Below are 21,893 nucleotides of genomic sequence, written 5' to 3'. Positions count from 1 at the left end.
CTGGTTTTGATGTCAAATATATGTAATAGAAAACAAAGCACAAAATTGCAGCATGTAATCAAATCTCTGTGAGTCATTGTTTGAATTGGGATTTATTGCAGTTTTCTGAGAATTGAATTGGGTTTGCGTTTGGGGGTTAGCTGAATAAAAGGGCCACTTAGCCCAAATTTGTTTATTTTAATTTATTTACTAATAGAAGAAAGATATAAAAAATTCGAAGCATCGTAGTCTGAGATGATGCTCCGTCATCAAAATCAGTCTTATTTATATCAGTTACAGTTAGGCTTAGGCATTTTCGGAAGGCGTAGCGTTGCGTCGACAACAACCGCACTCGCACTCTTCTCCTTCTCCTCCTTGCTGTCTCTTCCTCCTAATATCATGTCCATGTCCATGTCGCCGCCCTTGATGAAATCGGCTCCGGTTCCGGTGGCAAAGAAGGTCGATCATGTCATGGAGAAGTTCGGAGATGTTAGAGTGGACCATTATTACTGGCTCCGTGATGACTCTCGTTCCAATGCTGATGTCCTTTCTTACCTCCAACAAGAGAACGCCTATGCCGACTCTATTATGTCTGGTACTCTCCTTTTCTTTCTTTTAATGCTTTTTTCATTTTGCTACTGAGATGACCTCGGAGGAGGATGTTTGTTTTACATTCTCTCTTTTCTTTTTAAGGATCCAAACCATTTGAGCAACAGCTGTTTGCTGAAATAAGAGGGCGAATCAAGGAGGATGATATATCTGCACCCAGAAGAAAAGGGCCTTATTACTATTATACTAGGACTTTGGAGGGTAAGGAGTACTCTCTGCACTGCAGGCGCTTTATTCCCACTCATCATACCACCCCTCCTTCTGTCCACGATGTCATGCCTACCGGACCTAATGCCCCCCCTGAGCACGTTCTGCTCGATGAGAATGTTAACGCTCATGGACTTGAATTTTATAAAATCGGTGCTTTCAAGGTTCAAAAATAAAATTATCACCTACTTTTTTTTTTTTTTTCAAATTCCTATTTCAATATTTCATTGTCCAACCTTCTGTTCAGGTCAGTCCTAATCATAAATTGGTTGCATATGCACAAGACACCAAGGGAGATGAGATTTATACAGTCCATGTCATTGATGCTGACACTAAATCCCCTGTCGCTCAGCCCCTCACTGCTGTAACATCCTCTCTTGCGTGGGCTGGCAATGATTTTTTGGTTTACACTACAATGGATGACATACATCGGGCTGATAAGGTATTTCTTTTTCAAATTACTGCCTTTTGCTTTACATTACGATGCATTGCTCCTTTTCTTTTGGAGTTTTTATTATTTCAATGGACCCAGACCTATCTCCTGGGTTTCTGCCTTTTCATTGCTACCCATTCTAGTTATTTTCACGTGAAGATGCTTGGTTTGGTTTCCTAGGTGTGGTTACACAAGTTGGGAACTGATCAATCAAGTGACTCTTGCCTTTACCATGAGAAGGATGAGAAATTTTCTCTTAGTATTCAACCTTCAGAGAGTGAGCAGTATTTGTTTGTTGTATCTGACAGCAAACTTACAAGTTTTGTCCTCTACATGGATGTTTCCAAGCCACAAGATGGTGCTAAGGTTTTGATGCCTCGCGTTGATGGCACTGATACATCAGTCAGCCATCGTGGAAACCATTTCTTTATTCGTAGACGAACTGATGATCTTTTTAATTCAGAGCTAGTAGCCTGTCCAGTGGATAATATTTCTGCCACTACAGTTCTTATTCCTCATAGGGAAAGGTAATATTGTCTTTATTATGATATTCAGTCTGTCTTTTTCCTTTGGATAAAAAGCTCATGTTGAACTCCTAACATACCAGTCTCCATAGATGTATTTTTTGGTTGTTCATTGATGTTTTGTACATTATGATAAATTGCTTTTAGGGAAGTATTAATTTCTAATTGTAATCACAGAAATAGTATATTATCGGTTTTCATCGGGTCTCATCATCCTCTGCAATCTTTTGTCTTGTCCAGTGTAAAAATTTGGGATGCACAAGTCTTTGCTGATCATCTAGTTGTATATGAGCGTGAAAATGGTCTTCCAAAAATAATGGCATATCATTTTCCACCTGTTGATGAGCCGCTCTTGAGCCTTAAAGGTGGTCATCCTGTTGAGTTCATTGACCCCATATATACTGTAGATTCAGAAGAATCAGAATTTTCTTCTAGCATTTTAAGGTTCTCATACAGCTCTTTGAGGACGCCTCACTCTGTTTACGAGTATGATATGAACACGGGCATCTCTGTTTTGAAGAAGATAGACACAGTAAGTTATGAAAAATTCTTTTCCACATATTGCCATTTTTTCTTTAATTGTTTTATAACATGATTGCTTGCAGTGTGTTTGTCTTACCTAATCTCTCACATGAGACCTGTATCTGGACATTTTTTTTCATCATAAACTGGAGCAATATCATTATATTAGTGAACTTACTGCCTCTTGTTGTTCCCAGAGATCTACATTTATTATGTATATTTGGGTTGATAAGATGTATTTTGGTTTTCATATTTGTTATCATCTGCTTTTTAAGTTTGTATGGTTTCAGTATCCACTAGCTCTTATTATATCAGAATGCTATCTGATCATCAAATGTGCATTTCTGTTCACTATTTAATTCAGGTATTGGGTTTTGATTCGTCTAATTATGTTACTGAAAGGAAATGGGCTAGAGCTTCAGATGGCACCCAGATTCCTTTATCAGTTGTTTATAGGAAAAATCGTGTGAAACTGGACGGCTCTGATCCATTATTGCTTTATGGCTATGGTTCTTATGAGGTAAGATCAAATGATGGGATAAATTGTTATCACAGAAAAGGTAATTTCTGCGCTGGCAGTGGTGGACTCTTTGTTTAGTATTTGAAAGTGGATATCTGTTTCAAGTACCTGTTCTTGAGAAACTTGCAGCTACTATTGTATGTTTAATCTAATACAAGATTAACGTTTTTCAAGATTTTATGGCCCATCTGTGACTTGAAATTTCTAATTATGTTTGCTTATTAGTGTCTAGTAGATCTATTTTTTGTTCCTCACATTATAAAGTTCAGTTTCTTCTCATTTCTCACATGTACTTTGGTGTTTCCATTTGAAATTTGCTTAATAATAATTTCTGTTATTAACAGATGTCAATAGATCCAACATTCAGGGCATCAAGGCTGTCCTTATTGGATCGTGGTTTTATCTTTGCAATAGCTCACGTTCGTGGAGGTGGTGAGATGGGGAGGCAGTGGTATGAGAATGGGAAGTTTTTGAAGAAAAAAAATACTTTCACAGATTTTATTACTTGTGCAGAGTATTTAATAGAACAGAACTACTGTTCCAAGGAAAAATTTTGCATTGAAGGAAGGAGTGCAGGGGGTTTGCTTATTGGTTCTGTTCTTAATATGAGGCCTGATTTGTTTAAGGCTGCTGTTGCTGGAGTACCTTTTGTGGATGTTCTGACTACTATGCTTGATCCGAGTATTCCTCTTACGACTGAAGAGTGGGAGGTATTCTTTTCTTTCTTTATAATGATTCTAACATTTTTAGCTATATAAGGGAAGGCCATTTTTTATTGGATGATCTTAGGACGAAGAGCTTGGGGACAGTTGTACCCTCTTGCTTGGTTTGCATGGCGTGGCTGCTTTCATGACTTGCATCTATAGTGTGTGGTCAATAAGACCTAGATTTCTCGTATTGCAAAAAGCAACAACCCCTAAACAATTTTCGAATTTGAATTTGAATTTTGCTGGTGCTGCATTTATATGGAATTTGATGTGTATTCCATATGATGAATTAGAGCATGGCATATGCATTGAGATGATTGATGATCAGCGTCCTAGAATTTCAAGTTTTCTCTTGTATTATCTTCTTATCATGTGGTGTGCTATAATGTTATGGTTGGCACTGTTTGTTTCGCTAGAAAATGCTCCATTGACATATTTCTTATTTCTTTTTGTGGTGTGGTTCTTAAACTAGGGTTTGAACCATTGCTTTTCAGTAGTCATTCTTAAAGAGTTAAATTAGAGTTGACTTATGACCTTTGCAGGCATTAGGTCTGCTGGTACTTCATTGCAGGTATAGGAATGATAGCTGATCTCTTTTGGTTATTGCAGGAATGGGGCGACCCTCGGGAGGAGGAGTTCTACTTCTACATGAAGTCATACTCCCCTGTTGATAATGTAAGAACGACATACTCTGAATTGTTGCTCGTGTATTGTTAACCAGTATCTCACTAGCTAGGAGTAGAATAACCAGCATTTATTTCTGTTAACGTGAAAGTGCTTCTCTAATTATGTTGTAACATATTTCTTGTACAGGTTAAGCCTCAAAATTATCCCCACATCCTTGTTACAGCTGGCTTACATGGTGAGTGTTTAAGTTGGGTGACTTCAAATTTTCAAAGTCAGTGCATTTTTAAGTGTACTAAATATGTGGGTAAGTGGGGAGAGTGCAAGTTCATTATTTTGAATCAGTCTACTCACCCGCTACCGTTCCAAGTAATACATTTCAAAGTACCGAATTTATTTAGATGTTGAACATTTTTTGTGGCTTTTGTCATGGTTTAGTATCCAAATGTGCTCTGGTTGAACATTTTGATAGGCTAATAGAATGGTAGGGTTTGTTGGAAAGCGAATGATGGCATAGGAAGACACGGAACTGAAGACAGATGATTTGTGCTCAATATGTAATGATTAAGTGTTATTATTTGGTCTAATTTCTGAAAACCTATGGCAGATTCTCGAGTCATGTATTCAGAACCTGCAAAGTTTGTAGCAAAGCTGAGGGATGTGAAAACTGATGATAATTTACTGTTGTTCAAATGTGAACTTGGCGCTGGACATTTTTCAAAGTCAGGAAGGTATAGTTTCTTTTCTTTATACTATTTAAGGCTGTCTCTCCTATTCTCCTTTTATTTCGTGTGTGCGCATACGAATTTGTGCATGTGCCCTCCTCATCAATAAATGTTCTTGGAGCATTTGTGAAGTGTGGGTTGTTATGCTAAGATGTTCTAAAATAAGCAACTAAGGTTCTGTGTTTTGTTGGTGCAGATTTGAGAGGCTTCAAGAAGATGCATTTAGATATACATTTTTGTTGAAGGTTCTAAATATGATCCCTGACCTTGGTTCTGGCCAGAAGTTATGAACTTGTGCCTTGTGGAAGACTGAGTATATTCCCCATTGACAAACAATATTAGTTGCATGCAATGTGATAGTTACATTGGCATTCTAAGTTATTGGAGCTAATACTAGAAAGATTGGCATTCTCGTTCGTTATTGAATTTTAATAAGACTAAGTTAGCAAGTGTTGCGCAAAATTTATTAATGGAGGATCCAATAGTCTTAAGCAACGGAAACTAATTTTCCTTCTGCATCTCTGCTTGGACTGGAACCCGAACCTGCTTTATGGGATGGCACATTGATGTCGCCTTTTTCAGATGGGAGAGATCCTCATTCCACTTCCTTCCAGGATAGGTGAGCCCTTTTCAAGTTGCTAGGTTCTCCTCTCATGCCCAAGAAAGGGAGACTTTGCATGCTTCTGTTGGCATGAGATGATGATGATTGAAGTGGTGCCTTTAACTTCAAAAATTTTATGAATCTTAGTGCTCCTTTTCCAATTCTACCAGTGGTAAATACGGAATATTAACAAAAATGTTTTTGATCTTAAATCTCTGGATCATCCAAATGATAACTGTAAATGTTACTGCCATGCAAGAAGAAGCAAGTCTGTTACTCTAGTTCCAAATGGAAAAGCAAATTAGTGACATTACCGATTACAAGTCTGCAACTTTAGTTTCAGATGGAAAAGCAAGGAAATTGGAGAGAGTTGCAGTGCTGATAATTTCAATGTGAATTTACAGAATAACAAATGGACAAAATCAGAATCATTTACATTGTACTATTTTAAGGAATGCTATTAATTTAACCAAAAAGATAACACATGTTCTAAATCATCCCTTTATTATTCTGTGTTTTATTAGATGGAATGTAAGTTTCGAGTTTGTAAGTTGGCATTCCAAGAGGGATCCACCGGTGGAAGCTGGTATTCATCGGGTTTTAGGGACAAAGCAAAATCTGGCAGCTCCGGAGCAGTTTGCAGAATCCTGTATTGAGGCATAAATTTAATAGAAGTGTTCTTTTTTTTATTATTATTTTTTTTGGTTTCAAATTAATTATTTGCAGAAGATATTGGTGTCAGATTTAAGGTAATGTTGTCTTACATTTCATCATTGTGCTGAGGTGCATTATGTTGAGCCTTGCTTAATTTATCTCTAGGAATCTTCTCAGAGAGTAACTTGGTAGTTCCCCAACTAGTCGGATTTCTGAAACAGGCAAGAGTACATTAGCATAGTAGTGGACTACAACTGAAACTTAAATATGCCATCAACTTGCTATAAAATTCACCCAAGCCTAATCAATATATACTAGGAACTGCGTTTTAAACGTTAAAAAGAACATTTGAGGTTTAGCGTGCCAAGAATAGCATATTCTAACTGCAATATGCCAAACAAACCTATTATAAAAGTAACAAAAAAAAGAACAGAGAGCATACACTATGCACAGATATATAACAAGAGAGAAGTAAATTACCGTGACAAAGGAGGGGCCATATGGAAAGATTCACAACTCTTCTTACTTTGTTTACAGAAAAGCTCAGCTGCTTGTTGAGCAGCAGCAGCAGCCATCTCTTTTGATCTCTCTGCATTCCCCTCGTCAAGGATTGAGCCATGATAATAGTATGCAACTGCCTGGTTTGTGAAAGGTGCTTTATGTTACTGTCTTTCTATTTTATTGCCAGCAAAAGAAAGAAACAAATGCCATTGCCAAGAATTACAACTCCTCACCACAGACTTCTCCTTGATTCAGTTCAACATATACACTCCATACAAGTAGCTACTATCTTATTCACTTAAGATAAGATAGTAAACAAATTTTTGTCCAACACTTGAAAATTTAAAAAACTGCAATGGACATAAAAGAAAATGTTAGTGTACCTTGGCTTCAGCATACTTCCATTGAATAAAAAGTTTATGCTTTTCTCCCCATCCATTTGCTAGTGGAAGGTCTACAATGTTCTCTTGAGCCTGCGCAAAAATTAGAGACAAAAAATCAGAAATATCACTCAAATTAAACACCACTACCAGAGATAATAAATAAATGCATCAGCCCCTGCTGCAACTGAGCCTTGGCTAAACTGGTTCAAGTTCTAATAACTTGTAGGATGTATGAAGAATTCGTACCTGATGCCAGTATTTTACCATCTCACATGCAAGCCTTCTTTTGACGGCCAACGTGGCCTTGACGCTATCAATTGCCATTCCCAGCTGAACATCAACACCCTAAACCATGCATGGAGGAGCAGAAAATGAAATGAAAGAGACATCTCAACTGAAGAAAAAACAATAATACATAATTACTTTTTCAGATTACTCTTGGAAAATATACTGTTGTTTGTGAATTAGGAGACTAATAGCTAAACGATTACCGAGAAGCATAAAAATACAGAGGCAATGGCATGTTGCCTATCGCCATGCTATTACCTGGCCTAGTGCTTGCAGGCAAAGGGCTCGAAGCACTCCCTCCGCCAGGTCTAGGGGTAAATCCTTCCTACAGGAACCACAGTGTTAGGAGTCAGTTTTACTTTCAATAGCGTGAAAAACCTCTGTAAGAAATAACCTAAAATATTTATAGTCGTCTGAAAAGCACGCAACCATTATTCAAATTGAAGCAAGATTTGTTTAGTAAACCTTAGCTCAGGAGGAAACCGAGGGAGAACATGCTGAATAGAGAAATCCAAGTATCCTGCTGCCTTCAAAAATATATCAATACAAGCTCGTCTCCTTTCTGTGGAACGAAGAAACTATTTCTCTTAGCAGGAACCATAAGAAGTATCTAAGCGCAAGCCAGAACAGTAACAGTGAAAACACATACAATTATCTGCTTATATCTGCCGGCCTGACAGACAACAGACAGAACAGCACAAGCGACCTTTCAACAAGTTCATTAGCAAGTGAATGTACGTGTGGACATGAGAAATAATATGAACTTATGCAAGAAAACTTATTAGAAACAAAATAAAATTGTCAGGGATAATCAAATGAGATTGTACTGAAATTCCTTGAGCCTATTAGTCATAGTACACTAGTCAGCAACAGGAAATTGCTTATCAATATTACTAGTTGAACTGAAGATACTGTAACTCTTCAACCAGAAGTAATTATTTGGCAGCATATACTTTATATAAAGCCCATAGTATGTCAGAGAATGATTATACACTTCTCATTGAAAATTCGTTGCATGTGATAGTGAGGTGCACAGAATTTGGAGCAATTTTCCTCTCTAGAAATGTGTCCATTAACACAGTAAGGATTGGACATCACAAAGGTACAAATAATATCATAAGACATCACTTGATTCCCCAACTATTTATCAAAGAAAAAAAAAACTGGTGTAAACAGGAACACAGAAAGTACGTAGAAAAGCCGAAGCTCACCTTCTGATAATTTGGACAGATGATCATCGTTAGATGTTACAGGAAGAAGCAACAAATTGGCCTGTGATAATGATAACACAGCCATCAAGTGCAAAACTGACAGTACCTCATACCAAGTGGTTGACATAGTCGTCTCCTGCAAAGATAATAATTTTAAATCATAAGGATTGTCACAAACACGTTCCAACAGCCTCATAAAATTAACTAAAATTCTACCATCCAAACTCACCTCTGTGGTGTCCTCCTGATTCAACCAAGAGAAATGCAACTCGTGCTGTGGCTCGTTTCCTACATGACGTAATGAAAATAATGAATGACTAGCTCAAACAGTGAACACGCGACTGAGAAAGCTATATTTCTGAGTTCTGCTTTAAGGTTTTGTGCTAGAAAGAGGAAGCAATTGTTTAAATAGTCACAGTTTTGCATTCTGAAGTTCTTTTACTCGAATAATCTTTTGAGAAAACAGAACCTCCACAAATTTAATCATTTATTATTATTATTATTATTATTATTATTATTATTATTATTATTTATTTATCTATTTTCTGAGTAGACATGCAGAAGTCAATTTTCACTAGCCTTTTCTTGCCTCCTTTATCTTGGAACTAGACACTTTTTTCTTTTTTAAGATCAGACTTACAGTTCGAAGTGCAAAGAGAAATATTGTTCAATCATGTACACACCATTTTCAACTAGCCCCAACAGGACTGGCAAGTAATCTTCAAGAGCCTGCTGAAGATCAGCCAATGTGGATCCTCCTACATAAACAGACCAATTGATATAAATGAACTGCCATGGTAACCGTTAAATGTGTTCGCTTCTTAGTAACTTAACAAACCATGTTGTGTTGCTGTTCTTCTTGGTTTTGTAGCACTGGGTGCTTCTTGCCCTGCCATGACCACAATTCGTGTTCTGAGAGCAGATAGCCTTTCAACCAAAGTTCTGGATATATCATCGCCTAATTGTTGAGTAAAGTCGACTGGTTTAGGAATCCTTATTGCAGGAACAAAAACAGCAACTTCCCCAACATTTCTTGGCCACCTTCCATTGCCACCAGAACCCTTCTGCGTGGATACCAGGCACCCCATATGCTCAAAATTTAGTTCCTGAAAAATAGTCGCAAAATGTGAACATTTGCAAGGCCATAACCATATAGAATCAAACAAACTGTTATCTGGTGACCAAGATGTCGATCTATATATTTTCCCATATGGAAATACCTGAGGTGAGTTCAAAGCTGGAATATTGTCGACAAATGATGTGCAATCATGTGCCAACTGCAACTTTAGATCAAGCAGTCAATTATGTTATTCCAATAGTAGCATGCTACCAAACTGTCACAAGTGAAATAGAATATCATTTTCTGTCTAATGTAACATCACGACAATTAGTTTGAATTGAGAATGCACAGTGATCGAAGCAGTGCCCCTTGAAATATAGATATAATCATATAAGGATGAAAGAAAAACCATAATTTCAATAAAGTACTGCATCAAGTGGGACAAAAACTGGAAGATAGCAAGTAATGACTTGCACTCATGTGAGCCACTGACAACTTTAGAGCAGACACTTAAGCATATAACTCCAAATTTTCTAAAACATCTCAATACTATGAAAAACATTGTAGAAGAAAATAAGCGCAAATGGAAACCAACTAAACATGGATAAAGACATAGACGGCAACCCACGGGCAGCCATTGTATAGACATATCCAAGATGCATAGTTGCAAAGAAAATATTGACTCAAAATCTTTATAGGGTCCTTCAATATTCTAAGGGTCTATTCTTGTTAAAACTAACAAATGTTTTAGGAATAATATAACTTTGAATTGCACTATATATCATTGTATGTGAATCTTGTCACGAGGAGAAATACTGAATGAAAAGAACTATCTTACCAAGCAACCATTTCATAGACATCCAAAATAAACTTTAGCATCGAATAATATCAAAAATTAAGTTGTGGGTCTAATTCGAAATCAAAAGCTGGTTGTATCAAAAGATGAAACAATGAAAAGGGAGGCATGGGTAGCCACATGAATACCTCACCTTATGGCTTGTGATCTTAAGAAAAGAGTTGAAAGATACATCAAAGTCTTTACAAATGACTCTGCAGAAACACGTACATAAGTCAGCAGGGCAAAAGAAAAATATGAAATGACAAATGAAGAAAATGGCAGAAACAAGAAGCAAATGGAGGAGGTGAAGAAATTCGTGATTTGTTTGTTAAGTTACAGTTGAAGAGCTTGTGTGACCGAAAAGCAAATTGGGTTGCTTTGCTTTGTGGGAATGATTACCGTGTAATGCTCATTATTGTGCTTTTTTTGCCTTTGTTTTATTTGTTTTTGTGTTGCAGAGAGTAGACCACAAAGATCCCACACGTCAGAAATCAGAAAAGAAAACTGCTAAAATTAAATGGTTAATGTGACAAACCAATTAAGAGAAGTTATAGAAAAAGAAAAGAAAAACTGAGACGTACAGGAAGATAGGCTGTTTGTAAACAATTCCTATTATCTCAGAAATTCAAATGCTTGTATAATACGACCTTTGGGTTTGGGTAGTTAACTGTGAAAATGATGGAAATGAAAATATATATATGTGCGAAGATTTGGTAATAAAAACAGCTACTTTATTCAGTAGAAATGATAATTAAGGTGAACTCCCTGAAAAGGGCTGGAAAAGAAAAAAGATTGGCCAACTTCAATTATAAACAGCTAAATGTGAAAAAGGAGACAAAAGTAATAGTGTGTTGGGCAGTGTTTCAATGACAGTTAAACAAAAAAAGACAGAAACCTGAAAAACGTGAGGATGGTAATGCTTTCCTGACAAGCTCTATGCTGTGCTGTAGTGTATGTGTATCCTTTGAGAGAGTTCCCATCCCCATCATCATCATGTGAATATGAATGTGAATTTTAGAGTTAGCTGCTGCTTCATTTCATAAACACGTTTTTAACAGAGAACTTTAACCTTATTTTGCAACTACCTTACCCTCCTTTTTCTTTTTCTTTTTGTGCCTTCATTTCAATTATGGAAATTCCCATTTATAGTGCCTGAATTCAGAAGAATCTTTCCCTCTTTAAAAGAGGAAAAAAGAAAGAATAAACCTTTCAGTCACAAGGCAAAATAATGATTGAAGAGGCATGTATCTGTAAGTCTTGCTTATGTATCATCATCATGCATATCCTCATTTATTCTTTATCCAAAGTATTTATACCAATCATATATAGCATATATAATGATGCCACATTGTTTAAATTATGAGAAATTCTATCATAATCTTATGTTTCACACAGAAAACAGATAATGCGTTTATTTGATTAGCTGACGACAAATCCAAAATTGTTAGCTATACATGAAAAATGAGAACAAGTGTCAGAATAGAAAGTTATGCATCTGGTCATTTAAGAGTGGAAAAAGAATAAAAATGATGGTTAATCATCAAATTCACAATAATTAATGGATATAATTGAGTTTAGAAGAGGATGTTTGACATTTTGAATGAACGACGATCAGTTTTACAACCAAAATGACTTATTAATAGGATAGACTGCGTCCCATTTCATCTTTTTTGTTTTTATCATTTGATAATGCATCAAAATCAAGTAATAAGCTAAGCTCCTGATAACAAAAGTTATTATTAATTATTACATACAAAATTTGGTTAGGGATGATTAAGTATTGAACTCAGGCCTATGGAATTGACCATTTCATCGTCTTAAGCTAGGCCTGGGTTTAGAGCCCATAAACCAACCAACCCGAGAACATCAGCTTCTTTCTTGAGGGTTCTCAGGAGAAGGTCTGGCCTGTTCTTGGCCCTAATGCCAAAATTGCAGAAGATTAACTCCCTACTAACCCTCTCTTCTTTTGCTTATATTAATGTCATATTTAAACTGAGAGATACTTGAAAATCTAACATGACAAAACCGTTAAATATTAAAATCAAATTTGGACTTTTTCCCTGTATTCTTTTTACAGCTACCAATATAATACAAGAACAGTTTCCAAGAACACGTCAAAGGTAATCGACCATTTAAAATTCTTACATAATAAGTGAAGCCCAGATGATAATTGGTTAAGAAAATATTAGGTGAAATTTAAGATTTATATATAGCAATTACGCCAAGAAAATAGTTCAGTATATAATTTATCTAAAGTGTTTGTATTTGGTAAGCGGACAACCTTATCTGTTCCACTCATGACTCAACAGAAACAAACCCCATCGCATTACGTCTCTTTATTCAGTAATAATAATGGTTCCAGAAACCTAATCTCATCCTCCTTCTTCACTTCGTTCCCTTTTCCTTTCCTTTCCAAACAAAACCCAACCATCCAACATGCCTTCTTCACTCCATCAAGAAACCAGTAATTATCTCCAAACCCTTTTAGCCTCCACTCGCCCCTTCCTTCGTGGAGAGCTTGAATCCGTCGACAAGAATCTCCCTGCTTTAATTTCCGTCTTGCGTTCTGTTGGTGCCGGTGAGTGTTGGCACAAGCATGGCAGCTTTCTTGATCATTTAGTCGACATTTATCGCATACTCAAAATTTGGAACGCCTCTGACTCTGTCTGTCTTTGTGGCCTTTTCCACTCTGCTTATTCCAATTCTTATGTCAATCTTGCTATCTTTGATCCTAATACCGGCCGTGACGTGGTCCGTGGACATGTTGGTCCCGCTGCTGAGAGATTGATTCACTTGTTTTGCATCGTTCCTCGCCAGCCCTTGATTCACGATGATCTCTTGTTCAACTATTCTGATTCTGAACTCGTTCAGCACCTTCTTCTTTCTGAGATATCTCTGAAAAATGCAAAGGAGAAAGGTGTGTTCGACGCAGAGGATTCCTGGAGGAAGAAAATCAATTCTCTTTTGCCGGCTGCAGGCATCACTGTGAAACGTATCAAGACTGGGGAAGATGTTCTTGTAACAAGAAGAATAGTCGCCGTTTTTGTCATGATGACAATGGCTGATTTCAGTGACCAACTCTTCAGTTTTCAAGATTTGCTATTTGACAACTCTGATGGCCGCCTCGAGTTCTCAGGGAATAATCTTGCTTCTTTGTGGCCCGGAGATGGCAAGCCAGGGCTATGGATCAATTCTATTTCAAGAATGGGTGCAATTTACACTTTGATCAGGAGAGAGGAAGAGATTTTTGTAGAAGAGAGGATCAGGGCAGGTGGAATTGAGGTTGATGAAGAGAGGGACGAAGATATAGAGCTTGTGGTGCCACCGGTGTTTGATAAGTGCACTAGGATTTTAGATGCAAGACAGCAGATAGAGGCAAGGGACTTATACTGGGAAGCTGTTTGTGATTTGTCAAAGAGAGGACTGGACAAGGTAGAGGAATTGTTGTTGAGTTGTATCGAGAAGAACCCTTATGTTGGGGAGCCACATGTGGTGTTGAGTCAGGTTTACTTGACGAAAGATAGGTTTGAGGAGGCAGAAAGAGAGGCAGAGAAAGGGGTGACACTGATGTTGGAGTGGGGAAGTCCTTGGGATAAGAGGACGTCATGGGAAGGATGGATTGCTTGGGGTAGAGTGCTGTTGATGAAGGCTAAGGAAAAGTCATGGCCAAACACATCTTGGGGCATCCTTAATTTAGGGCTTGTGAGATAAATTGAATAGTTCCGCTCCTCCTTACATAATAAAATGCACTAGCTTTACTGCGATGTATGTGCATGGCATGGCAACTCTTGATTGTTCTCTCCTGTTTTCTACTAAAACTAATAATATGATATGCCCTTTGTGTTTCTTTTAGCCTATCTTTCATAGATTATATATTTATTGTCGATATCTTGGGAAAGACCCTTGTTCTCAAGCTAGTATTACTGTAAAATATCTGTCCAAGGTGCAAATTGTCCCTGAGAAATTTAACAATTGAAAGAATGTGGCTTGACATAATTTCAAGTGCGAAAAAGAAGAAAGAAAATACTGAAAGGTTTTTGTTTATATTTATCTATCCTGTGCATGCATAATTTGGTGAACCTTTATTATCATGGACCTCCTTCACTAGTTCATTCTCGGAAGGCAGTAAAAGGAAAACTTGTAAAATGGAACAAAATAAAAGTAAGTTTGGTACAACATTAGTAGAGTAACAAAGAAAGTGTGCAATTGGATAGGAGAATGGGCCAGACCGCTTACCTCAACTCCAAATATCATAGCATAGCAGGCCACAAATCCAGTTGATTAGAGTTTTATCTGCAGTCCATATAGCAAATTGGATTGGATCCAAGCTCCGTGCAAAAGGTTTCCATTTCCATTTCCAAACATGAGGACCGAAATAACACGAGTAGATGAATTGTTAATGATGAATAGGTGAGATTTGTGACCACATCATCGTGAATGGAGGTTAATGTCATTTCTTTCTTGACAGTTGGCCTACAATACGTATTCATTTATATTTGAAAAAAAAACACAATTCCTTAGCTTCAAAAGAAATTAATACAAGAATTTTGATGAAGAACCTTTTCGTGTTACTTATAGCAAAAGAATTGGCATCCACCTTCATGCAAGAAGTAAGAAAGAAAGGGGAATAACAAATTAAGAAAGAAAAACCTTGAAGCATAGACATTGACAGACACATAATATTGGTAATATGTCCCTCCAGAAAGTGAAACTATAGGAAGGTGCTATAGCTAACTGTTGGCAACTGGCCAAGCAAGCGCATGTATCCCATATATGCTTTCTCTAGGACTATCGTGTGTGAGGCCAAAGCCTATATATATCATTCTCGTCCTATCTAACTCACTCATATAATTAATACCCAACAACGACAAGGTTGAATCCCCTACCCGAGTACCCACCAGCACAGTGCCAATAAGTAGGGTCTCTTTTGGTCCTTTTTTCAACTGATGACCTCAAACTAAGAACTAGTGAAAAGGATGTTCTGGGATTACATTTAATCATCCAATTAGTATAAATTTTGCAGTTTTGGAGACTGCATAAAAATGTAAGAAGAGCGAAAGGAGAAGGCAAGAACAATGAGTTTCTGTAAATGACAAGATGTATCTCTTAAAGCTGGTTTTGCAAAAACAGTAGATCGACGGAAACAAGTATTTTATATAGAGATAGTTAGATTCATTGGCTCAATGCAACGGTTAGTGACAACATTGTAGAGGTAAGAGTCAACGCATTAGGTAAGGTTAAAAGGTTGAATGTGGACCAACCATGATTCCATCCGTTTTTATTTAATTATTAGAATATTAGCAATGACCTCAATTTGAAGGAAACAGACAGAGAATTAGAGGTTCCATGATATAAACACACATGAATGTGTATGTGTATTTCAATATCATGTGGTGAAGATGTTTTGAAAAATGAGTTATGATAGTGGGTTCGTAGGTTATAAGTAGTGTAGGGGACCCAAACAAAAATGTTGGACAAAATCAACCCAGGTTGTCCAACTTCAACTTAAAGTCTCCAAAATCTCAGTTAAGCAGATATTGAGAAGAAAGAAGATGATGATGATATTACAGTCAAGATTGTCGATTCCAATCAAGTGGGCCAAAATTCTCATTCTACCGCAATCATCGCAGCTAATATATATGTAAAACATTCACCCTTTTTTCTTTTTTCTTTCTTTTTATGCTGTTGTGATCACAACCTGTAATAAAAACAACAGCTCGTGTTTCCTTGTTCAGTATCTGCAAAGCATATCAGTACAGTTAATATCCCACTAACTCACTAATGTTCATGCCCACATGCACTCGCACCGCGTCTCCCCAAATTATTACACCAATCAACGGAACAGCACACTGATTAATATTATAGCTTAATTACATTATTCAATTGCTATGACTAGTATTAGTATTAGTTATTGTATGGTACAGCAATTTGAGGAATGGTAAAAGGAAGGGAGAGTTGATTAGAGTATTGGAGAGACATGAGTTCAGTTTGTTACAAAACAATCACAGTGGAAGTGGAAGTACTAATAAGACACATTCATACTTGATCATTAGCTAGTCATTACATACTATCCTCCCATTCATTAATCTCATCCAAATTGAACAAAAATACTAACAGTAATTAGAAACAGTTACGAATTGTAAGTTTAAAATTGGAGTATGAGATTAAAGAGAGAGGCGTGTCCACATATTTTGGCTTTTACTGCCCAAATTGGTATAGACAAAATAAAATGTTTTGTTTCATTTACATTATGATAAAAGGAAATGTGTTTTTTTGTTGCATGTGATATTGGCTTTTGAAAGGCTACATGGCTCAACATAATTACTTTTACAAATGCAAACTTTGACAGTGAAAGTGCAAAAGGGTCTTTACACTCTTGCTTCCTGCTTTTGTTTTCAGATCCCAATTGGGCATTAAAAGGACTTTGTTAAGCACCAAATATTATAAGTAAATTATGTTTTTTAAGAACCCAGAATATTTGAAATATTGAGGGGCCTATCATTTGACTCGTATACCTAAAAATACATGTACTGCCATTAGTTATAGAGGGAGGCAGAGAAATTGGAAGCAGCAGCAGCAGCAGCAGCAAAACACAAGTGATGGTCCACTTTGATTCATGGAAAGCTAAGCTTCCAGATTAGGAAAAGTTAATAATCATATATGCACATTCAGATGCAACGGAATACCCTATCCTCTTTGGGTTGGGTGGTTCAAACATATGTCACAAATTAATCTAATTCTAAACCCTTCCTTTTCTGAGGTTTGAATTCACCCCCCCTTTGTATAACTGTCATTCATAATTACTTTTTGTCTCTCATGATGAAAACAAAATTATTACTTTTGTCGACATTACCATCCCCATTTCAAACACAAATTTTCTATATATTTACTTGTATATATGTCACAAGTTAATTAGTTAAAATTAAAACTGATTAACTGCAGAAGAAGCTGCCTCTTGCTAGCTCGCTCTCGCTCACAGATCAAAAATGGCCAAATCATTAGCACAGAGCACATGATGAACCCAAAAGACAAAGAAAGCCCTGAAACATTCAAACACAAGTTAAATGAGATTGTGGAGCCGTAGGTAACATTAGACAGAATTTGATTTGATTTCAAAAAGGCTACTGCGGCAGCTTCATTTGAATCAAAGTGCGCTCCAACGTTCAAGTAACAATTAGGATCCTCGTGATTCATCGAACGGTCACAATTCTCCATGTGATTCTCTTTAAACTTCATTTTTCTATGAAATTAGATTTCTTTATGTTTTCCCGGCCTTCAATAATAAACCATTAAAATAAAATATAAAAAAAAGGCAGCAGCTTCTTTTTCTGTTATGTCACTGTATAAATAAGGCAGACCCTTGTTTCAGTTTTCTTTGCAACCGCGTTATAATTCTCACAATCTTTTTCCTAACCATCATTATACCTTCCTGTCTACGTGAAGGAATTCTTTAGAAAGAATAAACCACCATGTTTACTTTGCACCTTTTCCTACTTTTTTCATGCTAAGATTATTTTTCTCTTCTTTTTCCCATTCAAAGTTCCCCCTGTCAGATCCCCAACTTCTCAACATTTTTTTTTTTATTCTATATATTCTATTACCTACATCTCTCTTCTGATCAACCCCCATTTCCCAAAATGCAGATCCTCACATGGGTTTTTAACCTTTTTTTCCTCTATTCCCTTTCACTTGCTCAGACAACAACCCCACTGCACACTCCGGTTTGCTCACAGACAGATAGGGCCGCTCTTCTTGGCTTCAAAGCTAGAATCTTGGTAGACACTACTGACATTCTTTCCTCGTGGCGAGGGACAGATTGCTGCGGAGGAGATTGGGAAGGCGTTCAGTGCGATCCTGCGACTGGGAGGGTAACTGCTTTGGTGCTGCAGGGACCTGAGAGGGATAGCAGCCGTTACATGAGGGGCTCTCTGTCACCCTCTCTGGCTAGTTTGTCTTTCTTAGAGGTTATGGCGATTAGTAGCATGAAGCATATTGCAGGTCCTATTCCTGAAAGCTTTTCGACTCTGACTCGTCTAACACAAATGATCCTCGAAGATAATTCTCTTGAAGGGAACATTCCATCTGGTTTGGGGCATTTGTCTAACCTCAACACCCTCTCACTAAACGGGAACCGTTTGGGTGGGCAGATTCCTCCAAGCATAGGGAATTTGGAAAGGCTTCAAATATTAGGAATTGCCAGAAATTCCTTAACAGGTTCTATTCCAATCACTTTCAAAAATCTTCTTGCTTTGCAAACTCTTGAGCTTAGTTTCAATTTGTTGTCCGGATCGATTCCAGACACTCTGGGGCACTTCGAAAATCTTACCCTCTTCGACTTATCCAATAACCGATTGACAGGGCAGATACCCACTTCCCTTTTCAACCTGGCTAAACTTCAGGACTTGTCCCTGGACCACAACCAACTGACAGGAAAAATCCCGAACCAGATTGGTAGCCTGAAATCACTTACCCATCTTTCTTTGAGTTCTAATAGGCTTACAGGTCAAATTCCAGAGTCCATTTCAAGATTACAAAACCTTTGGTACCTTAATTTATCAAGAAATGCACTCTCAGAGCGTTTGCCAAATATCCAAGTCAGGGGACTTCCTTCTCTATTGTCAGTAGACCTGTCCTACAATAATCTCAGTTTAGGGACAATTCCTAATTGGATCCTAGACAAAGAACTTTCAGATGTTCATCTAGCTGGCTGCAAACTTGGTGGAAACCTTCCAAAATTTGCAAAGCCAGATTCTTTGAATTCCATAGACCTGTCTGATAACTATTTCACCGGTGGCATTTCTGGTTACTTCACCAATATGTCTAGTTTGCAGAGGCTTAAGCTCTCAAACAACCAACTGAAATTTGAACTTTTGGAGATCCAACTGCCAGATGGGATTTCCTCAGTTGACCTCCAATCAAATCGAATTACTGGGTCTTTGTCAAGTATATTAAATAACAGGACAAGCAGCTTTTTGGAGGTCTTAGATGTTTCACGCAATCAAATATCTGGCACTGTTCCAGAATTTACTGAAGGATTGAGCTTGAAGGTCCTGAACATTGGAAGCAATAAGATTGGCGGCCACATCCCTGGTTCTGTCTCAAACTTGATTGAGCTAGAAAGGTTGGATATCTCTAGGAATCATATAACGGGCACCATCCCAACAAGCCTTGGGCTCACATCAAATCTTCAGTGGCTTGACCTATCTATAAATGAACTCACAGGGTCAATCCCAGCTACCTTGTTGGGAATTAAAAGTCTAAAGCATGCAAATTTCAGAGCCAACAGACTTTGTGGAGAGATTCCACAGAGGAGGCCTTATAACATCTTCCCAGCAAGTGCTTATGCTCACAACCAGTGCCTATGTGGCAAACCTTTGCCACCATGTAGAGGGAAAAAGCAAGAGGAGGGCCAGTGACATGCTGACTCGATCATCCTAGGTCACAAGCTCAATATCAAATTAGCATTGCCTAGCATGGAAGCAACATCCTGTGTTGTCAGCAACAGTTCACAAAAGTCGAATTTTTTTCATATTCTCATAATTTCTGTAGCCATTTTTAATAATGCACATGATTATTGAAGAAACGTAAACTTCAATTAACAGAAAGAGCCCCATTTCAATGTATGATAGTAGACTGTTGAAGCAAAAAGTTTGATGAGATTTTACCATCAGAAAGCACATGGATACAAAATCATTTGTCTAGTGAATGTAGTACTAAATGGAGACAGAAAAAGAAAAGTTAGTTTCATCACAAATGATCATTTTGAATATCATTCTTCTCATTGGCACACTTAGTGACAGAGGATCAAGCCATATGATTGCTAATAAGCTATGCTGAAACAAGTCAAAAGAAATGATAGATCATGCTAAACTAAGAAACATATAGAGATTATAATACTCTTAGCAATAACCAAACATCCAATGTTACCCACTGACTAAAGGAAATCCTAAAATATACAATCCTCTACGCAGTCGTTAAAATATCCTACTCTTCATCAGGCACTTCTTGTACTTCCTGCTCAGCATCATCCTTCTCTGAACCCCCTTCATCCTGAACAAGCACAAAGAAAGAAACAAAATCAAATCTACAATTCCACGATAACAAATTCAAGAAACCAAAACAAAGAAAAACGAAAACGACTATCAATTGAGGGTGGTCTTACATCTTTATTTTCAGCATTGTTAACTTCTCCCAAGGCTTTGTCATACTCAGCCTTAAGCTCAGTAGCTTTATCAGCATAAGGCTTCTTCTCCTGAAACAAAATCAAAAACAAAAACCATACAAATGAAGAGCTTTCTAGTAAAAAAGCTATCCATTGGGGAAAAAAATAAACTAACTCACTTCATCAGTCATAGCCTTCCATTTCTCACCAGCTTCCTTTGCAACCTAAATCCGCATTAAAGGCATTATAAGCACAATATGATGAATGCAGAAGAAAGGAAAGAAAGATCTAAAGTTGGCAAGCATATTATTTACCCTTTTAACGTCCTTAGAGTCCGGATTTGCTTCTTTAAATGTTTTCCTAAACTCATCCCTAATGAAGAAGGCAAATTGTTAATGTAAAGGATCACAAGTAAATGAACTAAAATGAAGAAACAGGGGTCAAAAAGAAGAAAAAGTGAGAGAGAGATTACAGGAAAATAAAGAAAGCAGTGGGAGGGCGTTTGGGCTTGTTAGGATTGTTGGGCTTCTTGTCTTTCTTAGCTTTCTTAGCCTTCGGTTCTGTCGAAGTTGGTTTCTTCCTGTACAACAGTCATAACCCATACAATTAAATCCTTCCATCTAGTATTGCTAAACAAAAAATTGAAAAATAAAAATAAAAATTGAAAAGGTAACCTTTCAGCTGGCTTCTTCGTAGTCTCAGCAGGCTTTTCAACAATCTGAGCCTCTGAAAGCAAAGACAAGGAAAATCAATATTGCTCTCTTTTTTAGAGAAAAAAGAAAAAGAAAAAAGGAAACGGAAGAAATAGATTACCCAAATTCATCTTGATCCTAGCTTCAAGGCTACAGCTGTGCATGCTTATAAGAGCCACCGGGACATCCTTCTTGCACTCGTCACTGGAATATGTTATTTAGTTAGTTAGATCAAGATTCAATCACCAGGAAAAGTAGGAAAGGCAATTAAGATATAAGTGAAAAGCACCCAGAAGAAGGAGTGATGAGAAAGGCGAGGATTTCAAAACCCAGAAGAAAAAGATGATAAGCAAATAAAAACTGAGAAAAGAGAGATAATAAGGTACCATCGAGCAAAAGCACTGCCATCTTTGCCACGGACCATGGAATTGGCAGCGGTGGCGGTATCCTCAGCCTCAACTCGCTTCCTCGCCATTTCAGAATTGAAAGTTGATGTTGGATTTGGTAATGTTTGTTAGAGAGGAAAGGGGAAGGGGGAATGAGGGAGGCGGGCAAAGGGGGGAAGTGGGAATATGATTAAATGATAGAGAAAAAGAGAGGGAAATTGAGGAATTTTGTTTTTGGTTTTTGGCGCTCTCATCTTGAAAGAGAGG

General features: G+C 37.4%; 5 protein-coding genes across 10 annotated transcripts; 3 read left to right on the top strand and 2 right to left on the bottom strand.

The window, feature by feature from the left end:
* Positions 1–48: 48 nt before the first annotated feature.
* On the top strand, positions 49–5,299 carry LOC8260738 (protease 2). The gene is made up of 11 exons (XM_002513093.4): positions 49–574; positions 673–959; positions 1,043–1,237; positions 1,409–1,755; positions 1,993–2,284; positions 2,639–2,794; positions 3,139–3,504; positions 4,111–4,176; positions 4,315–4,363; positions 4,733–4,856; positions 5,047–5,299. Exons 1-11 carry the CDS (start codon positions 235–237, stop codon positions 5,138–5,140), a joined length of 2,316 nt encoding a protein of 771 aa, XP_002513139.1. The 5' UTR covers positions 49–234; the 3' UTR covers positions 5,141–5,299.
* On the bottom strand, positions 5,293–11,107 carry LOC8260737. Of its 6 annotated transcripts, none has more exons than XM_048379276.1 (15): positions 10,968–11,107; positions 10,786–10,890; positions 10,538–10,598; positions 9,709–9,765; positions 9,327–9,594; positions 9,172–9,246; positions 8,718–8,776; positions 8,489–8,624; positions 7,743–7,839; positions 7,536–7,602; positions 7,236–7,334; positions 6,990–7,079; positions 6,586–6,743; positions 6,216–6,317; positions 5,293–5,614 (listed from the first exon to the last, which is right to left on the bottom strand). In XM_048379276.1, exons 2-15 carry the CDS (start codon positions 10,797–10,799, stop codon positions 5,446–5,448), a joined length of 1,452 nt encoding a protein of 483 aa, XP_048235233.1. In that variant the 5' UTR covers positions 10,800–10,890; positions 10,968–11,107; the 3' UTR covers positions 5,293–5,445. The 6 variants fall into 6 exon arrangements, with proteins under 6 accessions (XP_048235233.1, XP_048235236.1, XP_048235235.1 ...); XM_048379280.1 differs by having other exon boundaries at positions 5,450–5,574; positions 10,968–11,106; XM_015715315.3 differs by lacking the exon at positions 5,293–5,614 and adding an exon at positions 5,731–6,098 and having other exon boundaries at positions 10,968–11,105.
* A 1,553-nt stretch (positions 11,108–12,660) lies between these two features.
* Positions 12,661–14,238, top strand: LOC8260736. Its single transcript, XM_002513091.4, has one exon. The coding sequence runs from the start codon at positions 12,823–12,825 to the stop codon at positions 14,095–14,097; it is 1,275 nt and encodes a 424-aa protein (XP_002513137.1). The 5' UTR covers positions 12,661–12,822; the 3' UTR covers positions 14,098–14,238.
* A 3,235-nt stretch (positions 14,239–17,473) lies between these two features.
* On the top strand, positions 17,474–20,053 carry LOC8260735 (DNA damage-repair/toleration protein DRT100). Its single transcript, XM_002513090.4, has one exon. The coding sequence runs from the start codon at positions 18,024–18,026 to the stop codon at positions 19,800–19,802; it is 1,779 nt and encodes a 592-aa protein (XP_002513136.1). The 5' UTR covers positions 17,474–18,023; the 3' UTR covers positions 19,803–20,053.
* A 75-nt stretch (positions 20,054–20,128) lies between these two features.
* Positions 20,129–21,893, bottom strand: LOC8260734 (high mobility group B protein 7). Its single transcript, XM_002513089.4, has 8 exons — positions 21,627–21,893; positions 21,362–21,444; positions 21,223–21,274; positions 21,021–21,128; positions 20,863–20,920; positions 20,728–20,772; positions 20,549–20,638; positions 20,129–20,436 (listed from the first exon to the last, which is right to left on the bottom strand). The coding sequence occupies exons 1-8, from the start codon at positions 21,713–21,715 to the stop codon at positions 20,371–20,373; spliced, it is 591 nt and encodes a 196-aa protein (XP_002513135.1). The 5' UTR covers positions 21,716–21,893; the 3' UTR covers positions 20,129–20,370.

This window comes from Ricinus communis, chromosome 9, assembly GCF_019578655.1.
Source record: "Ricinus communis isolate WT05 ecotype wild-type chromosome 9, ASM1957865v1, whole genome shotgun sequence".
Taxonomy (NCBI): Eukaryota; Viridiplantae; Streptophyta; class Magnoliopsida; order Malpighiales; family Euphorbiaceae; genus Ricinus; species Ricinus communis.
This window is presented reverse-complemented; position numbering and strand designations above follow the sequence as displayed.